The sequence below is a fragment of the Pagrus pagrus genome (assembly GCF_965226575.1).
Source record: "Pagrus pagrus genome assembly, chromosome: 2".
Classification (NCBI taxonomy): Eukaryota; Metazoa; Chordata; class Actinopteri; order Spariformes; family Sparidae; genus Pagrus; species Pagrus pagrus.
The window spans coordinates 5,781,684-5,800,533 of NC_140186.1; the positions used below are offsets into that span (position 1 = coordinate 5,781,684).

Here is an 18,850-nt window from a genome sequence, read left to right on the forward strand (position 1 = left end):
GGAGAGCTGCATGGATGACGTATTTTTGTAGGCTTACCGAAAAGGTAGCACCCCCCCCGGTCCCTCGACAAAAAGCCTATAAGAAATTTGTACTGGATTTTGCATTAATGCCGAAAATAAGCTCTGTGGCAAACACAAGTTTACGATACTTCCACGTTTTGTTCAGAAAGATAATCTTCACAGATGAACACCAATTTAACATGTTCAAATGTAAAGTAAATCTCTAGACGTAAAAAGGTAATGCTTGGCTATAAACAGGCTACATTGCGGTCGCATGGTTTAAACGTCACCACCACTAAGCATCTTACTACACAATGACTAAATATGTTTTCTATACAGTGGTCAATCTACAAGTTGTAAAGTTAGAGTTAGAATAGTCTGTAACTGAAGTCGGCCTGTAAAGACGGACTAGTGAGGAGATGAGTCTCCGTGTTCGGCAGGCTGAGGGTAGCAGACTCCAAAAGACTGAACAGACTGATCCGCAAGGCCGGTGATGTTGTGGGAGTGGAGCATGACTCGATGACGGTGGTGTCAGAGAGGAGGATGCTGTCCAAGTTACATGTCATCTTGGACAATGGCTCCCATCCACACCATGACGTGGTGGTCAGCCACAGGAGTACATTCAGTACTAGACTCATCCCACCACGATGCACCACAGAGCGCCACAGGAAATCATTCCTGCCTGTGAACATCAAATTGTTCAACTACCTCGCTCTGAGTGTCAGACACTCTGAGTCAATAGGAGGACTCTGGACGCTTTGTTTCTCTCTAATGTGCAATAATTAAGACAAACAATGTGCAATAACCCATATATTTTCAACTGTAGCATTATTTATTACAAATTATATATAGATATATTCTAGTGGAATGTACATTTCTTGTATTTTGTTTTTTTTATTATTATTATTTTGCTGTATATTTCTGGACTTTGAATGGGAGCAGCTGTGATGCAAGCAATTTCCCCTCGGGGATTAATAAAGTATTTCTAATTCTGATTCTGATTCTGATTCTGATGATGATGTTTAATGTCCCTGAAAACTCCTGTAGTCTCACTTTGCCACTTGTTAGCAACCGCCGTTTTCACGTACGCGCTTTATAACTCACCTGTGGGACTTTTTAATGATGTTTTTTATGTCTTCGAACAAAAACGTGTAAGTATCTTAAGCCTGTGGTAACCACACACCTTCTTTCAGGCATTTAAATGAAAAACCAATTAAAAAAGAAACCTTGACTTTGAGACGAGGACTCATCGCTACAGCACTCTATAGCTTCAAAACTCAAAACTTATTTCTTCACATTCTGTTGATAATTTTAGGTAATTTTTGGATGTTTCAAGTTAAAATTCTTACATATTGCACCTTAGCTTTCATTTTAGCACAATGAGTGCAGAAATCTATTAATTTTATGAGTAATTAGTACAGAAATGGAGTTAATTCCACTGGTTTTAGTGTTGCTTTTTAGCAGCAGTTGTCATGATAGTCATGGTGGTGGGATTTCTACAAGTAGGTTTTAACTTGGACTTTTCTAACTTTTCTTCAGAACTAGGCAGAGATTTTATGCTCAAAAGAAAAGTCAGGAAAATCAAGCTCAAGTGAGACAAATAATATTATGAAATGTTAGCAGTGGGAGGTTACACATCGGATCACAGTTCAGCTGAGACAATTGCCAAGAAACGGTTGTGTGGGCAGATCAGTAGTCACGAATCATCGTGGTCTTAGTTAAAACTCTGAGTCATCTATTTTGTCTACATCAAGGATCAGACTTTCTGTGATGTCTCCTCTGAAAACTCACCTCTCTCCATCTCCATATTAACTCACACGCACACGTGTCAAAGGGTAAAATTCATCCCCACGTCTGAAAGATGAAGCTAATCTGACAACGGCTAAATGAGATTAGGCTACATACAGTACCTGTGTGTGTGTGTGTGTGTGTGTGTGTGTGTGTGTGTGTGTGTGTGTGTGTGTGGGAGTGTGTGTGTTTGGGTGGGAGCTCAGCTTGTGTGACAGATCTCTTTACACCTGTCAGCTCATCTGGATTACACCTCAACTAAGCAATAGCTGGGATACTGTAAGCCGCCATGACCCTAACACACACACACACACACACACACACACACACACACACACACACACAATCTTTCATCACCTTTTGGTCCCCACAAATCTGTCAGACCCCACATGGTGAGTCAGCTTCTGGTTTTATAGAAGAAAAAAAACAAGAATCCAGAATCCAGGAATGTTGTCATCACCATTTTATTTTTATTATTTGTATCCACCTATTTCACAATATCATAGAAGATCCATGAAGAAGCAACTAAGGACAAGCGCAACACTGTCACAGCCTTCAACAACCAAAAGCAAGAGAGAGAGAGAGAAAGTGATAGAGAGAGTAAGACAGAGAGTAAAACAGAGAGGCAGAGAAGAAAGAGACGACGAAGCAGAGAACATAAAAAAAAGACATTTCACTATTATCCCGGGCGTGAGAGCCCACGCAGGCACTTTACAACTGGGTGTCAAATCATTTGTGGGGCTGATGTCTTGAGGTAATAAGTGAACAGAAGCACTGACTGTATTTCACTTGACTGCACAGTGTTGACTGGATTACTGGCTCAGTGTAGTTGGTCAAAGTGGGAATCAAACCCTCACCCCTGACAGTGGGTGGTCTGCACGAATCAGGAGATTACATTTTTTTTTTCTGGTTATGTGTAACATGATTATCACACAGTCGCCTGAGTGAACACCAAAAGAACCAAGCTGATCTGATGACATCACAGTTCAGGGTATTATATTTTGGTCACTATATGGCGGCTAACCAATAAATGCTATGCTGGCTTGTGGTTAAAACAGTTGCTGATTGTTGTCCTTAATTTAAGCATCCTTTACTTTGACCTTCATCAGGCGGGGAGACACTTTTGTAATTAATTTTAATACGTTTGACACATTTTGTTCATTACTTTGGCGCTATAGATGTCTTCTGTATGTCTTCTGAGATAGCGTCTGCTGCTCCTCGAGTAAAAAATGGAGCTACTTTGAGTTTTTTTCCCGCAGCTTTGCATCTTATTTCTGCTGTTAGATCACATTCATGTCACATGGGAGTTCCCTCAATGTCTATTAAACGCAATATGCATTACCAGCTAAGTGATAACCACGACTGGAGATATAGGATCATTTAAAAGGTCCAATATAACCAACTCTGCTGCCAAAATGTTCCTGAAAATCACAGTAACATGGGCGGCTCGCATCAGAAAAAATCTATGATTCAACTGACTTAACTTGTAACTGACTTCATTGCTATTTTTTGATCATGGCCACATTTCTTTAACCACCTTCTTACCAACTCTGAATGCAACATTACACTCAACAACCTTCAAAGTACTGACCAAAGATATCTCTCCTTTCATGTGAACCGAGCATTACATCTTATTTTTGGCAGCTTTGGCCACCTACATTGTGCATGGGGAATAGAAGGCATCGAACTTGGAGGCAAATTAATGCTGCAATGTAAATGCATCCCAAGTTTTATCCCAAGTTTTATCTATTTATTAATATCAACTTGTTCTGTCTGAGTCAGATATTAAGTACAAAATGGCCACCATAGAGTCAGTCCACTTCATACATCTCCGTCCCTGTCAGGATTTCTGTGAGGACCTTAATTACCAACGAGACATCTGTGTGCTTCAGAGTGTAGGGGCAGTTTGGGGACACCAACACTGTAATTTACACATTTTGACATTGTTTTTTTCTTTAGTGACAAGAAATGTGACTTTGCTCATGCAAATACACTTACATTCCATCTGGTTTACATTCAAGGATACAACACAAGTTTACCAAACTCAGGTTTTGTCACAGTTTCAGTGTCTGAACGGTGCTTCGATAGACATCAAGTGTTTTGTTTCAGAGGTCAATTGAGAGCACCCCTTTTTAAGTTGCAAACGAAAATGCTGCAACTTAAGTTTGTAGGATTTTAAGAGGCGTGAGAGGCTACAACAGGGGGGCGGGGGAGCAGACTGGCACAAAGCAACATTAGCAGAGATACAATACACAATATACATTTATAAGACCACTGTTTTACCAAATCATGGTATGTAGAAAACTTAAAAGTACACAGACATTACTCAACAGGATAATTTACAGTTTGAACTGAGCAGAACTCATTTTGTTTCTCATCGAGCGCTGAAACCAAAATAACCATGATAGCATCTCAGAATTCAGTTTTAGCATTAAGCACAACCAACCGGACACAAGATGAGAAAGGACAGAACTTTGTGTCACTTTGTTGTAAAATTAAGAAACCATAACGATATGGCATCATTTAAGGTTCGTTCCATGACTGTATTCAAACCCATTGAACCCATCCTCCTGAATAACCACGTATGATCAACTGGTCCAACAGATTCTTACCTAAACCAGAACCAATGATACATCTATTATGGAACGCTTCCATAAGAGTCCAGTTCAGGCCATGGGTTGATCCACCCATGCAGTTTTTACTAAGGTGATTCTGTGACTAAACTCACTGCATCTCACTGCAGAAGTAAACACATGAGCGTGGACACCAGCACTAAAAACGAAACAGATACACCGCTCATAATGGCTTTATAGCTCCATTACACATTTCAGTCCACCGGCAAGCTTCCCATCCCCAACAAATATACTGTGAACCCCAATGTGATACATCATTAAACATCTGCTAAATCGTCTCCTAAATCAAAGACATCCACCCTTTGTTGACCTCTCCCAGTCACCCTTCACTGTCTGGGGCTGGAAGGGTTGGATCGCTGTGCAGCATGACACGGATCCAGGGACTCCTTGGTGGCACCGCCATAGACATCCACGTCGTGGTCGGTCCAGGGGGCGATGTTTCCCAGCGCTGAGGAGCTGCACTCGGCCAGGGCGGCCACCTCTGCCGGCTTCAGCACCCGATCCCACAGGTTGAACTGGGAGAGCTCCCCGACCAGAGCCTGGGAAGCGTCGAAGTGCCCGCCCAATGTATCCTTGGGTAGAAGACAAAACAAATGGCTGTATATCAGAATGATAGCATGGAGAGCCAAGAGACCAAGCTTTGGGATTATGTTCAACAGTCATACATCAGGTCTTTTCCAACCCAATGACTTTTTCAAGAATTTAGGGATCTTTCCCCAAGAAGTCCCTGCTCTCCGATTGGCCCTAGAACTACTGGGGCAAAGCTTTAAGCCCTGACCATTGACACCTGACTGACACGTACTCTCAAATGTGAAAGAAATGTCTTTGTTTGTTGATGTTTAAACAAACCTCTCCAAAAATAGTGAGATAAAGATCACAAAGAACAAGGTATGACTATGTTTCATTGTCCTTTGTGAAACAGGTCTCAAACGTTTGTAGGTTTTACACTGTTATCAGTATATTCAACTAATCTTCCTGGTTCCTCAGATGCAATGAAAATATAAAGGAAATATCTTTCAGTTTAGTTCCTAGAGGTATTTATTCCCTGGAACTCGCCAGTAATACATTGATGATGACAGCCATATTTGGACGGGGAATGTTCCTCGGTAATATGAGAATGAAAATGCAGCAGAAGCTTTATTCATACACAGAAATATTGTGTTTTGATGATAAGATTAAAAGCTGCTTATCCTACTTCGGAGAAACCCTTGTGAGGGGGATGTCCTGGGATTTTCCCCATAAAATCTGGTCACCACAGCAACACAACGGCAATCCATCATTCATCAACATGGATTAATAAAGTGCTCACTCTCCCTCTAAAAAGTATCCATTAAATCAAGTCTTGTTGCATCATTGCAGAGTCTTGCAGAAGTGGACTCTCAGTTCTCTGCTTTTCATCCTTAATGAAAGGACGACGGGCTGCAGAACGAGCTTTGGGTTGTTCTTTTGACACCAGGGAGGAGGATAATGTCAGATTTCATAATGGTTACGTAATGTGGGAGTCTCACTAATGAAGGAGAGGCGGCCCAGTATGCGGACAAACACAATTAGGTTTCTGACTGTGCATGCGTGGAAAGCTAATGGTGCCTGCTTAAAATAGCACTCCCTATCTCACTATATCGATCCGTCTATGTATCAAACATCCACCAATGAATTCATTCATCCATTCATCCATTTATCCATTTATCTGTCAAGCATCCCTCCATCCGTCATGTATCCACAAAATCCATGCATCCATCCAAACTGTCTAACCATCAGGGTTGATCAGGTATAGTCCCAAAAAAGGACCTTGCCACTTCCCAGCAGTGTTGTGGACACCAGTTTTTTAGTAGCAAGAAGCAAATATCCATAAAAAGCCATATCTTTGAAAACACACTGGCATTAGATTGGTATTCGATATTTGATATGCAAAGTTCAGGCATAGGAATCGGCATCATGATGGAAAAAATGGTATCAGAACATCTCAACCATCCATCCACCAATCAGTCCATCCATTCAGACATGCATCTATCTATATGTCCATCATCCATCTATCTATCCAATCATCCATCCATCCATCCATCAGTTTGATCAACCATCCATCAACTGATCATTCTATCCATGAATGCGTCCATCAATCTTACCATCCTCGATGCATCCCTCCATCGGACCACGTGCCTATTATCCACCTACCTATCCATCCAATGGTAATGCATCCATCCATCCATCCATCCATCCATCCATCTGTCCAACTATCCATTGATCCATTTTTCTATCCAAACATCCATCAGTTTGGTTTATTTATTCATCCATCCATCTTTATATCTCACCTGCTCCTGCCCCAGTATGAGGACACCTCCTGGTTTGATGGGATGCCAGGCAGCCAGCCCCTCTCCCCTCCCCTTCATCTTTCCCCCCTGGTAGGCCTTCCACACACCGTCCCTCAGGGTCCAGCTGACACAGATGTGCTGCCACTCGTCCTGTGGTAGGGTCAGAGGCAGCTGCGCCACCTACAGGCCAGAGAACACAGTGGCTGTCGTTACACCTTTTTCTTTACAAAGTGAGTGATTGATTTCAGGCCCGCTGAGCTGTGACACATCAAGCTTGGTTTCTGCTTGGATATGGGACACGTGTGGGCAGTAATCATTGCAGAATGCGGACACACTGGTGGTTTATGTCAGCAGAACTACACTCTGTGGACACACTCAACCTTACTTCCACTACAGTTACAACCCCCCACTCCTCTCTGCCATGGGAACTATAAGTGTAAGCACTATAAAAGGTAAGCGTTTATCCACTATATAAAAAATCCGACTGTAAAGAGCTTCTCTGCGCCGTCTCCCTTCAATAACATATGTTTGCTGTAAGCCACAGCGCTACAAATGTGAAAACATATGGGGGCTTCTCTTGTGCCAAGTGCTACTTAATGGTTTTATATCACATGAAAAACATTGAATCCTAGATCCAAAGTAATTAAGTCATGTCAACAGATATTTTCCTTTTTACAGATTTTTATTAAATGTATTTCTTTGTGTGATTATAAATATTTTATGTGTTGTTCAAGGGCAACATCTGTTTTTTAGCCATTTTCTGAAGCAAAGGGACTAAATGTTTTATACCCATGATTAAATCGATGGTAAGGCTTCATGGAGGATCGACACATGCACACTAGGGATAGACCGATTATCAGGGCCAATATTCAACATTTTTCCAATTACTGGTATTGGTGAATTTTCTGCCAGATTTCAGGTAAAATAATTTTAAAATGTGCGACGTTGGCTCTAATGCAATATCCTCTCACACAATGTCCCACCCACAACAATATCTGACTGGTAACACGTCACGATTAAAAGCCTATAACACTAAATTTATCCAAAAATTGTAGCGGAGAGGAAGTATAAAGTAGCAGTACCTTAAAATTGCTCTTAAGAACAGTATTTGAGTAAATTGTACTTCATTTCATCACTGGTCGTTCTAAATTTTGACACAAAGGTTTTAATTTTTACTGCAAATGAAAATCGGTTATTAGTGTCATTGATTTATTCTTACATTTTCTTCCTTTATTTGGTTTCACATCTTGACATTTTTTTCACATCTTTCATTTTTTTAACACTGAAGAAATACAAAGCAGGCAGAACATGGGGTGCCTTGAATTTCAGAAAATTAATAAAATATAGAAAAGTTATGTTTATTCAAGAGTTGAATAAACATTTTCAAACAAAAGAAGGGCATTTTGGGGAAATATATATTATATTCCTTGAATTTGTTTTCCTGGAGCCTAGTAAATACCAGTTCTGTATAGATGGGGCATCTGGCTGGAGCCATTCCCTTGTAATTGCTTTTCGAGCAGCAAAACTTAAAATTCCAGATAAGTGTTTTGTTTTAATATTTGGAGACGCTGAACGTAAAAGACCAAAGAGGAGTTCATCCCACTTGCAATTTATGTCCTTGATTTCTAATAATCAGTATCGGTATCAACCCTGAAAAAGCAATAACGGTCGACCCCTAATGTGCACCTTAGGCTATTATCCAGAGAAGAGACCCTGACCATAATTTAAACTCTAATCCACAGCATATTGACTGAAACAACAACTGGATGCTGTGACATTTTCAATTAAACTGTTTGTTTCATTTCACCACAAGCAAAAGTTGTTTTGTCATTTTGATCAACGAGCCATCAACAGCTAGCTTGTGCTGTTATGTGAAACGGCATATTAGTCTAATGATTTCCTTAGCAGGCTATTTCAGTTGATAAATGACAGAAGACCTACAGGGTACAAAAATATTCATTCATTTTACCACTAAAAGGCCATTAGTTGACACAATATAAATGAAAATTACATGAAAATTGACATAACTTGCACTTACATACAAATGTAACTACACTACACCAACTTCACCTTTAAACCACTTGATTCAGAGCCCCCCGGTCTGAGAAATGAATACCTTGTCATTGATGAGCAGCTCCACAGGGTTGTGGACGCCCTGTAGCAGCACCAGCTCGTTAGGCTGCCCCGGGACTGAGTAGGAGAAGGGGGTCCCGATGCCTCCCTCTTTGGCCTTGAGCCATACGCAGGCGGTGAAGGCGTACATCTCTGTTATCTCTTTTCTCACCAGGCCGTACATGTAGTTGGTTCGCATGGGGAAGGAGAGCACAAAGCCATCGGGGAACGACGGCTCTGTCAGCGCTTTGGAGACACAGAGGATAAAGGAGACGAAGAGAAGCAGTCAGAGAGAGAGAGTTATAAGGCAGACAGAGCGAGAAAAAGGACAACGCTTTAATGGCGACTTTATTTAAAGACGCTCTCTTCTCACTTGTCCCTGTCAATTTGTGCAGACACACACATGTGCACAGTGCCTGGCAAGAGCTGAAGCGTTAAAGTTAATGATCAGGCTCTCTAACTGGAGGCCACACTGCAGCTCTTAGGGGAGAGAAGATGTAGAGACAGTCTGAGAGGTTGGGAGAATGACAGGGCTAAAAAGAGAATAGAGAAGTGCTTTTTCTTTCCTTTCTAACCTTCCTCTTTGCAACCTCGTGAACTCTTAGTCAGTCCTCCAGGCTTCCACTCATCCAGTTATCAAACATCTCTCCCTCTATCCACTCTCGGCATCACTTCTGGAGGAGAGCCAGGCTCACAGTTACCTTGAATCATTGCGGTGGAGGAACTTGCACCAGCATACAGCCGATGTGAAATTCCCAATTATAAAATGATTAAAAAATGATTACAAAGATTTACAGGTTTCAAGTAAAAGCGGCAAATGATTGAAGGCAATATCTTTTTCATTTCACTCTTTTTCTGCCGCATTATTTTTCCTCTGAGCTCTCAGCCCTCAGCCCTCTTTGACATTTCACTACCTCCAACACTCATTAATCATCTTTTTTTAATCTACTGCTTATTCTCCACTGCTGTGATGACCCAGTTCACCCACAGCGCTCATTAAAGTTTCATTTTAGCCTTCTCTTGCGTTGCCCTCATGCACGTCAGCGTACTAATGCAGTTGTTTGCCTCCCTGTGTGTGCCAGTTCATCCATACATCCCTTCTTTTCTTTCATTCAGCCACCACCTCATGTCTTTACTCTCCTCCTCTTCCTCCTCTTTTACCCCCCGGACACTCACTGTGTTCCAGCTCAGTGACGCGGTGGCTGACGGTGTCGATGCCCTGGTTTATCTTCTCGTGGTGGCCCTGCGTCTCCTTACGCATGGCCTGACGCTCCTTCTCCAACATCTTTATCTTCCTCTCCAGCTCGCCCTCCAGGTCCTCCACCCTCCAGGTGCCCTTTCCGCGACCAGGGGTGGCCTTTGATGGGGGCTTGGGGGCGGGGGAAGCTGGGGAGGCAGGGCGGCGACCCCCTGGGGCAGCCGCTGCAGGTGGGGAGGAAGCGCTGCCGGCGGGCGGAGCGGGAGCCTTGCCGGCGTTACCAGTCGGGCTGCTGCTGCCACTGTTGCTGCCACTGCTGCCACCTGTACCCACAGGTGTGTCGGTGAGGTTTAAGGCAGCAGGGCCGATCTCTGCCTGCAACAGAGGGAGAGAGAAACAAGGTAAAGTAGGTGTAAGTGAATCAAAGCAACACTTTGTAGCTTTTGGGAGAAAGATAGGTGATTGTTGAGTCTCATTAAATCAAACACTAATGCTTTGGGTTGGTGGATCTGGTTCGACTGACCCAAAGTGGCAGTATTTGATGACCTGGGAAGGAAACTCAAGTATCATCGTTTTCCAAAAAGCTGCATACTGTTGGCTGGAATAATCCCAAAGAAAGATGAACAAAGACACAAGAAAAGAACTGCTGTGGAGGGAAGAAAACAGCTCAAGGGAGAAGGAAGCAGCAAGAGTTTTAACAATGTTAGACAGCGTCCCAACTTTTTTGGGACTCAGGATTCTGGTATGTTTTGTTTTTTTTAGCAACGCTTGTGGAATCATCTAACAAACACAGTGTTGTTCAGACAGTCAGTCGGTTGGTTCACAACTTTGGTCCAGACAAAATGAATGAAATATTCATGAATGAATAAATTAAAGTAGCAAACTGACCTTAAAGGAAAACACAACTTCATACTGTTTTACTGCATTTTAATTTTCTAGCTTCAAACTGTGTTCTAGACCTTATTTTTCTAGCTCATTTATTCAGTTATGGAAAAATACATGGCACCCTTTAAAGGTAGGAAAGGTGAGGGTTAGGGTTAATAGTCCCCTTTTGTACTGATAAATACCAGCTACATTTTTTTCATCATCCATTCATTATTCCCTGAGAAAATTAATGAAAATAACAAAAAAAAACTCCCTATCTCGCAATGTTAAAGAAAGTGAGAGAAGATTCCTGGACCCACACCAAAAGTTAATGAGCTCCATTCTGGGTCGAAACCCATCCTCCATCAAAGTTTCGTGGAAATCCGTTCAGTAGTTTTTGTGTAGTCCTGGTGACAAACCAACCAACCAACCAAAACACACAAACGAACACGAGCGGAGGTAATTAATAGTTTATAAGAAGACCACCTCAGTCGTGACCTTGCCAGGAGGCCGCAAATGTACAATAATTTCTCTCCATTTTTTACTGTATTCAAATTATTTTGACTTCCACGGAGCTGGTTCTGCATTTAAATCTTTCAAATCATTATAAGCTCTGAGATTCCCTCGTAATTTCTCACTAATAAGGGTCTAAAGATCAAAAGCTAGGCTTCTTAACTCAACACGTGCGATGGACTTGAGCGTGCGGACCTCTCAAGATTAAATGAGGAGCAGCAGTCCGCTCCAGCACACGGACATCTTGTGTTCTGCCTTCCAACGTGCTCATCCACAGTCAGTCATTTCACATTTCATTAAGTATAGTCTGTTTGAGAGATTGTGAGAGACTTCTGATGGAGAGAGCTGGTGGACCTTGTACTGTATGCTGAAGGCAGAACATAAAAATTAGTTTTGATTTAATGAGAGAAAAATGCAAGAAAAACATTTGTCAGTGCTGCTTATTTAGGAATCGTCTGGATCTTCGTCCCTGGCTGGTTGCGCCCTGAGGACTTCAAGTAATTCTAACACTAAAAAGCTACAAGAAGAGCACACACTTGTCTTCCTTGTCGTGGCATAAATAGTAGCACTACTTTACTATTCATGTTAGTCACAGTGTTGGTTTTTCGACTGACAAAGGAAACTGCAGGGAAGTGATAGAGAGGTGTTGTACTGATGACAGTAGTAGCCCGGCAGTGTCGGTATTAGTATTCATGGCAGAAGTTGAAAAAATAAAGGTGTTGGTGAAGCAGCAGTAAAAAGAGAGATGCTGCTGTTAACGTGGATGAGACGGCTGCGAGGGCGATATATAATATCAGGAGAGTTGCTGAGGCAGGACTGGATGTGGACGTCCTGGATATAAATTCACTCTGAGGGAGACAACCTTGTAACTGACTGTGCTTAGAGAGGGCTGGCAGTGATGCAGTGTGTGTGTGCATGTGTGTGTGTGTGTGTGTGTTTATAACCCCGCCTGTGTCTCAATCTCAGCACACACACACACACACACACAAGCCCCACCACCACTACCACCACCACCCTCTTTCCTGTCCAGCCAGCTTCATCTTTTATTTATGTCCCTATCCTGCTGTCGGATGCGGAGGTACAGGGTGGAGGCGGCTGACACAATGTGTGTGCGTGCGTGTGTGTGTTGGGTGGGTGGTGTTTGTGTGTGTGTGTGTGTGTGTGTGTGCGTGTGTGGAGGGATGTGAGGGCCAGCGGGGTGGTAAGATTTCCCATGGGTCCATGTGGAGCGTGTGTGCAAGACATGAGCAGCGCCCGTGTCACGAGTCGCTTGTCAGAGGAGAGTTGAGGGGGGAGATAAAAGAGGGAGAGGAGGATAAAAAGGGGGAGGGAGGAAGATGAGGGCACCTAAGACGATGCAGAAGTCACTGCACAGGCCTTTAAACCAGCTCACTGACACTGTTTCTGCACACAAACAGGGTGGAGGTCGTTAGTGGCACTGCTCTAATCTGATTTTTTTCATTTTGGTAAATTAATTCTGAGAGGATCTTTAACCTTTGAGGTCTTAACTTCACACTGGACCTCATAGTTGGACAACTGGACCAGAATCAGGCTGAATTGAGCTACTTGAGAGCAGTGGCTCACCTGGCTGATTCGTGTACCAGGTGCCAGTCCAGATACCCTGCTGTCAGACAAAACTCACACAGGAGGCTAAACAGCAAGAACAACAGGTTTTGCCAAACTTTGTCTAGCCCGTGCTCAGCAGCTATCTTTCCATTTACCTCGAGTTTCTCAATGCGGTCCTTCAGGTCCATGATGGCCCGGGCCAGCTCCTCCACGGCCCGCGCCGTCTGCAGCTGCGCCGCGGCGGAGGAGCTCACGTCGTCCCCGGCCATGACCCGACGGTTGCCGCTCCACACGCCGATGCTCCGCTCCGGGACGTTCCTCTCGTCCTCCAGGCCGCTCTCACACTCGCTCAGCTTCCCGGTCAGCTCCCGGATGGTCCTGTGGTCCATGAGGATCTGGTCGTTCTGCTGCAGGACCATCTGCCGGAGCTCCTCCGCGGTGGTCCGGAGGTCTTCATCCGCGGCTCCGTACAGCGGGTCGTCCGCCTGCTGCTGCTGCTGCTGCTGCTGCTGCTCCCGCCGCTGCCTCAGGTCTTTGGTCTTGCATTCCCCGACCGGGACCGGCGTGCAGATCAGCCGGCTGAAGCTGAACTGTTTCGCGGACCCTCCGCCCGTCTCCCCCCCGAGGTTGAGCTCGTTCAGAGTGGGAACCTCCAGGCCGATGCCACCGAGCCCGTTCCCTCCGCCGTAGGACTCGGAGCCGTGCAGGGCGCCCAGCGGCCCGGCATGAGCCACCGAACCGGGCTCCAGCGGCTCGAGCAGCGCCTCCGATGTCAGGGTGCCGTTGTCGCTGAGAGGCGCGGCGCGTTTCCGGGGGTAAACACTGGCGATGATGCAGATGACCGCGCCGAGGAAGGCCAGGGTGCCCGCTCCCACGAGAACCACCACGAACTTCATTGTGACTGTGGGGGTCGATGCGAGAGATTAGAGAGGAAGGCTGACATGCACACAGCTGGAGCAGCAAGAGGAAGAAGAAGAAACAGAAGAAGAAGAAGAAGAAGAAGAAGAAGAAGAAGAAGAAGAAGAAGAAGAGGACTGCTTCACCAGAACACAATCACGACCTACTTAGACTCGTCACATGAACCTCCGTGTGCTGTAGATATAAATGTGGCACTTACGTTGAGAAGATGTCTGCAGTGTTGCTCTCGCCGCCCTGTGTGTGTGTGATATTGATGGCACCGCGCTGTCTGGACCAGAGATGCTCCCTCTCCCGTCTCCGTGTTGCTAAGCTGCTCTCTCCTCCGCGCGTTACCATGGGGACCGTGGGGAGAGGAGGAGCGAGGATGTGGGCATGCGTCAGTCAGAGCAGAGGTGAGGTGAAGCTCCAGCAGCAGCAGCAGCAGCAGCAGCACAACAAACAAGGCGGCGATGGATCGATGTGTGTGTGTGTGCGTGCGTGTGTGTGTGTGTGTGTGTGTGTGTGTGTGTGTGTGTGTGGATAGTAGGAACGCGAGAAGAAAGAGGAGGGAGTGAAGAGGAAGCAGCATACAGAGGGACTGTTTAAGTGTGAGTGGTTTCACATGATTTTCTAATAAGAATAAAGACATTCTTGCACTGATCAGACACTTTCCATTTCTTTATTTTAATTTTTATTTCAACCTTTATTTTACCAGGAAGTCTTATTAGGATCATCTATTTGACAAGGGTGGAGCCGAGGTAGCAGCTATGCAACATCGCAACTATTAAAATGCAACATATACAACATCAAGTCTCTTTCACGACTTCATGAATGATGCTACTAATTCATCAACCGTTATAAGAGTGTCTAGTTTAAGATCTCTTTGCAGGTTATTTCACGACCAAGGTGCATCGTATGAAGTCCTAAGTGCTGTATCGTAGACATTTCATCCAAGGGGCTTCTTCGATTTCTAACTAACTGGAGGGAGTTACAGGTTTTTAAACCCTGTGTGGGAGGGGAGGGAAACCAGAGCAGCAACACATAGACTACAAGTAGCAAGAAACAAACAAACATCTTGACGTTTTTTCCAAGCTAGAAACAAAAGTAGCCGACCTATAAGCATCACAAATAAAATCAAACAACCATTCTGTTTTTCTGTAAGCGTCCGTGTCCCAAGACATTTCTGGATGTTGAACACACATTTCATCAACAGAAGAAAATGTGATTCATTCTCAACTTCTCCTAATTCACACAACTTGTTGTCCTCCTGGATATTTGTAAATCCGCCAACTTCAAGAGCCAGAGGAGCGATTCCTGTTCTCAGCTGTGCAACCAAAGACCTTTGACTCCTCGATAAGTTTGCTGTAACAGTGCCAGATGAATGCTTGATTTGAATTTTGGTGTGAACAAAATATAATTTAGCCACTTTTCTACTTTCTACTAACTTTCCTCCGATTATGCTCATGTTACAGAAGAAATTGCTACAGATATCTTAACTGAGCTTCCTCAGACATGGCATGAATTGTGCAATTCACCCCACAGAAAAACCTTCTTATTGACCCTGTTATCCGACATCAAGCAAACGATTCCACAATCTGAACATTTCACATTTTCGGCTTATTGAACCAGGAATCCAGCCCATAACACCCTGAACACCCAAACAGGGGGGCAAACTTATGAATATCTAAGAATAATCGCGCAGCCCTGTGCTGTATAGGGTCTGGTAAATATCAGAGTGAAATATCCAAGATCTTTAAAAAAGCAACAACTTGGAGGAGTGGAGCTGGTAACTCTGGAGAGATAAGACAGAGTAGCATTCAGAGATATGTTGGAGTCTACCCAGTATCGCTTTATAGATAAAATATGTGCCAGTGCGGTTGTCTGTCTGAGAGTGGTCAATGATGTCCAACCCACCAAATCATAAAGAATGCAGTGGCAAGTGAGGCACTGGAGGAGAAGATGGAGGAGGCTGCATGCATATAACTTCTTCTTCTGGGTTCAAGCCCTATAAACGTCTGGAATCTGACAAATTGTTCCTATTTCACTGCTTCCTGATTGTTTAGCTCAAGAAACAAAGGATGGTGACAATCTGGGGCAACATCTGAGGCCATATTGCAAGTGTTAAGACCGGCGCCTGGAGGGAAACTTGGCGCAACATGAAAACAAGACTCCTCTCCTACCAGCTCCCAAGAGCCACCAGCAACAAAAGATTTTGCAGCCATTTTTTAAAAGCTTTATTTCAAAACACAGAACCTGAGATGCTGGCAGTCTGGCTGGAGTGGAGAGAGGAGAGCCCAAGGGAACTGGGGGGAGCCGGCCTCACGACTGCTGCCTCGGAGGCTGGAATCAATCAGCTCCCTCGACAAACCTTACACTCACACTGAGGCATCATCAATTAATCAAACACACCTGCAACCAATCACACACTCAGGTAACACAACAGAGAGATCACAGAGGAAATTAAAGCACATACATTTATAAAGATGTTTCTACGACCTCTGTAGTCGTCAGATTTCATTTACACCTTTCCTATCATGTGTAACACGATCACACAGTCATGTTAGCAAAAGTTGGTTGAATGCTAACGTTAGCTGCTGTGTTAGCAAATATATTATTTTACGTTGAAATACTAATTTTCACTTGCTGGTGTCGAAAATATAATTTGTCAGATTCCTAACGTTTATAGGACTTGCAGCCTGAGACGACATTTGAGCTTCCCACCCTGAGGAAAATGGCCGCCGTGTGAGCATGGCATATACGTACGTACAATGTTGTGCTTGGTTAATATTAGCTGTCATGGAAACATCGGTGAAAAAATGTAGAAATAAATCGAAAATTAAGAAACTGAACTCTGTATCACAGTGCACACCCTCACCCTTACATGCACAAATCACATGATGAAACAGGACACCCTCGCCAGACTCACAATAATAAGTGACGATAACAAAAAAATAGAGGTCAGTTTAAAGTGAGACGCAGAAGAAAGGAAGATAAAGCAGTAGGAGAAGAAGGAACACACTGAAAGCTGGGACCTTAGACACTGAAGTTTTTGACTGAGTGGGAGGAAGAAGATGTTTTCCCTAAGAGACAGCGCTAACAAAAAACCCCTCCGCCAACAGAAATGTTCCGACCTTGACACCGTGGTCCTCTGTGGCTTTGTTCAACAAACATTCTCACTCAAAAGCTTCTTTTCAGCGGATGGATAAACCACATTTAAAGGGTTTGCTCTTGAAATTAGTCCAAATTGAATAGAGCAGTGTTTCTCAAACGTCTCACATTGTGTACTAACTCAAAAAAATATTCGACTCACCAAGTGCGATCATTACAACTGACGTTAAAACACAGCGTACCAGTGTTTCCGAGTGGTGTTATTGATGGAAGACAACTGGATTGTTTCAGTTTTCCTCTGAGTCACAAATAACAACGACACAGGACAAAATGTGAAAGTCATTTAGTCGATAATAGAAATGGATCGACAGTTAACCCCTTCTTTTCCCGGGTGACTGCGTGCCGGGTGGCAGAAAAAAAATGTTTAGTGATAGCAAAGTTTATAGGGATCCAACGTGAACGCAGATGGTGTCTTTACATTGTGCAACCAATAATCAACATTTACTTCTGAACCAGCGACCTTCCGATTACTAAACGACCCGTTTACATATTTGTTGGATTCCTCCGGATGCCATTAAAGCGAGCTCGTGTGCCACCAGTACACAGTTTGAGAATGGTGGACATAGAGGCCCGGCTGATTCAGTGTTTTTTTGTCCGATTGCCAATAAATTACTTTCAAAATTTAATACTTTGGCTCTGATGTATTATTCTGTCCCTGTCTGTAGTCTCAGCTCTGTGTTATCAATCAATCTGATTGGCTACACGTCACAAGTAACAGCCTGTCAACACTGAATAATCTGAATCAGCAAAGTTTCAAGTAAAATTGTATTTAAGGACAGTAAATTGCAGTAAGTTATTCGGTCTCCTTGATTACTAAATCAATATCATATAGGCCCTGAAAAATAAAACATATTGGTCGACCCTACATCTCACTGCATTGCATTTTGTCCACTGGTGCGACTGCAGACTGCAGAAATCTTTGTCTCTCCATCTTCTCTCCTCACTTGACTCCTGCACTCGTGTAGAAGTCTACAGGGAAGCCGTCACTCTTTGATTCTGAAGGACTGATTTTTAGAGAGCTGAGTTTTTTGCCTTTTCCTCATGTAAACTAACCTCAGGAGGAAAGATTTGGTATTTTTAATCTGTCGTCTTCTTCCTCAGATCTCAATTTATTTCTCCTCCTGCAAAGTGTGATCTGCAACGACTGCGCCCGGCCATGAAAGAGTCAAACAGATTGCCCCCCCCATAAAACCATAAAACCTTTTGTGTTCACACTCTGGTTTTTGTATGGATTCAACAAACCAGATATAATGTATGTTAATTAGTGAGCGTTAGAGGTGCTTGTGGGCAGATTTTGTTACAGAGCCAGGCTATCTCCCTTATGTTTTTTCCAGCCTTTATGTAATGCTAAGCTAATCAGTCTCCGGTGGTAGCATCATATTTAAAAGCGAGAAAGCAATTAAGAGAAAATGTATCTTTATGCCATTGCAACGACTGAAGAAATCCAGAAAAGTGATGGCTTTCATCCTCAAATCAAACTCTAATATAACATGAAAATGAAGCTTAAACATCCACCACAGTCAGAGGCTCAAACACCAGTACAGTCTGGCTTTCCCTGCAGAGACCAGTAGCCTAGATTGTGGATTAATCTCCAGAGGTGGCTGATGTTGCGTGCACATACACACACACTCACACACACACAGATGTGGGCCACTCATATCTAACCACGAGGACTATTTTAGTTCCATCTGGCTTCATAAGCCCGGTGTTATCCTGCCAGTGAGGGAACAGACGAGAGACAGAAGAAGAGACGAGGTATCTACGAATCACCTCTCTGTGTCAGTCTGTCTCTTTTCTTTTTT

At 43.7% G+C, this 18,850-nt stretch overlaps 1 protein-coding gene across 2 annotated transcripts; it reads right to left on the reverse strand.

Annotated features, from left to right (window-relative positions):
- Positions 1-2,236: 2,236 nt before the first annotated feature.
- On the reverse strand, positions 2,237-14,185 carry nptxrb (neuronal pentraxin receptor b). Of its 2 annotated transcripts, none has more exons than XM_084344570.1 (6): positions 14,101-14,185; positions 13,139-13,884; positions 10,019-10,415; positions 8,847-9,088; positions 6,731-6,910; positions 2,237-4,993 (listed from the first exon to the last, which is right to left on the reverse strand). In XM_084344570.1, the coding sequence occupies exons 2-6, from the start codon at positions 13,877-13,879 to the stop codon at positions 4,748-4,750; spliced, it is 1,806 nt and encodes a 601-aa protein (XP_084200696.1). In that variant the 5' UTR covers positions 13,880-13,884; positions 14,101-14,185; the 3' UTR covers positions 2,237-4,747. The 2 variants fall into 2 exon arrangements, with proteins under 2 accessions (XP_084200696.1, XP_084200697.1); XM_084344571.1 differs by having other exon boundaries at positions 13,139-13,934; positions 14,101-14,178.
- Positions 14,186-18,850: the final 4,665 nt, after the last annotated feature.

Bases quoted from the DNA above. Each gene is read 5' to 3' on its own strand.
- nptxrb (XM_084344570.1), bottom strand. From the start codon at position 13,879: ATGAAGTTCGTGGTGGTTCTCGTGGGAGCGGGCACCCTGGCCTTCCTC. The intron at 9,089-10,018 runs GTGAGTGTCCGG...GTGTCTCCAAAG, and splicing joins CGTCACTGAGCTGGAACACA to CGCTGACAGAGCCGTCGTTC. The intron at 6,911-8,846 runs GTATTCATTTCT...TCTGGCCTGTAG, and splicing joins AGCTGCTCATCAATGACAAG to GTGGCGCAGCTGCCTCTGAC.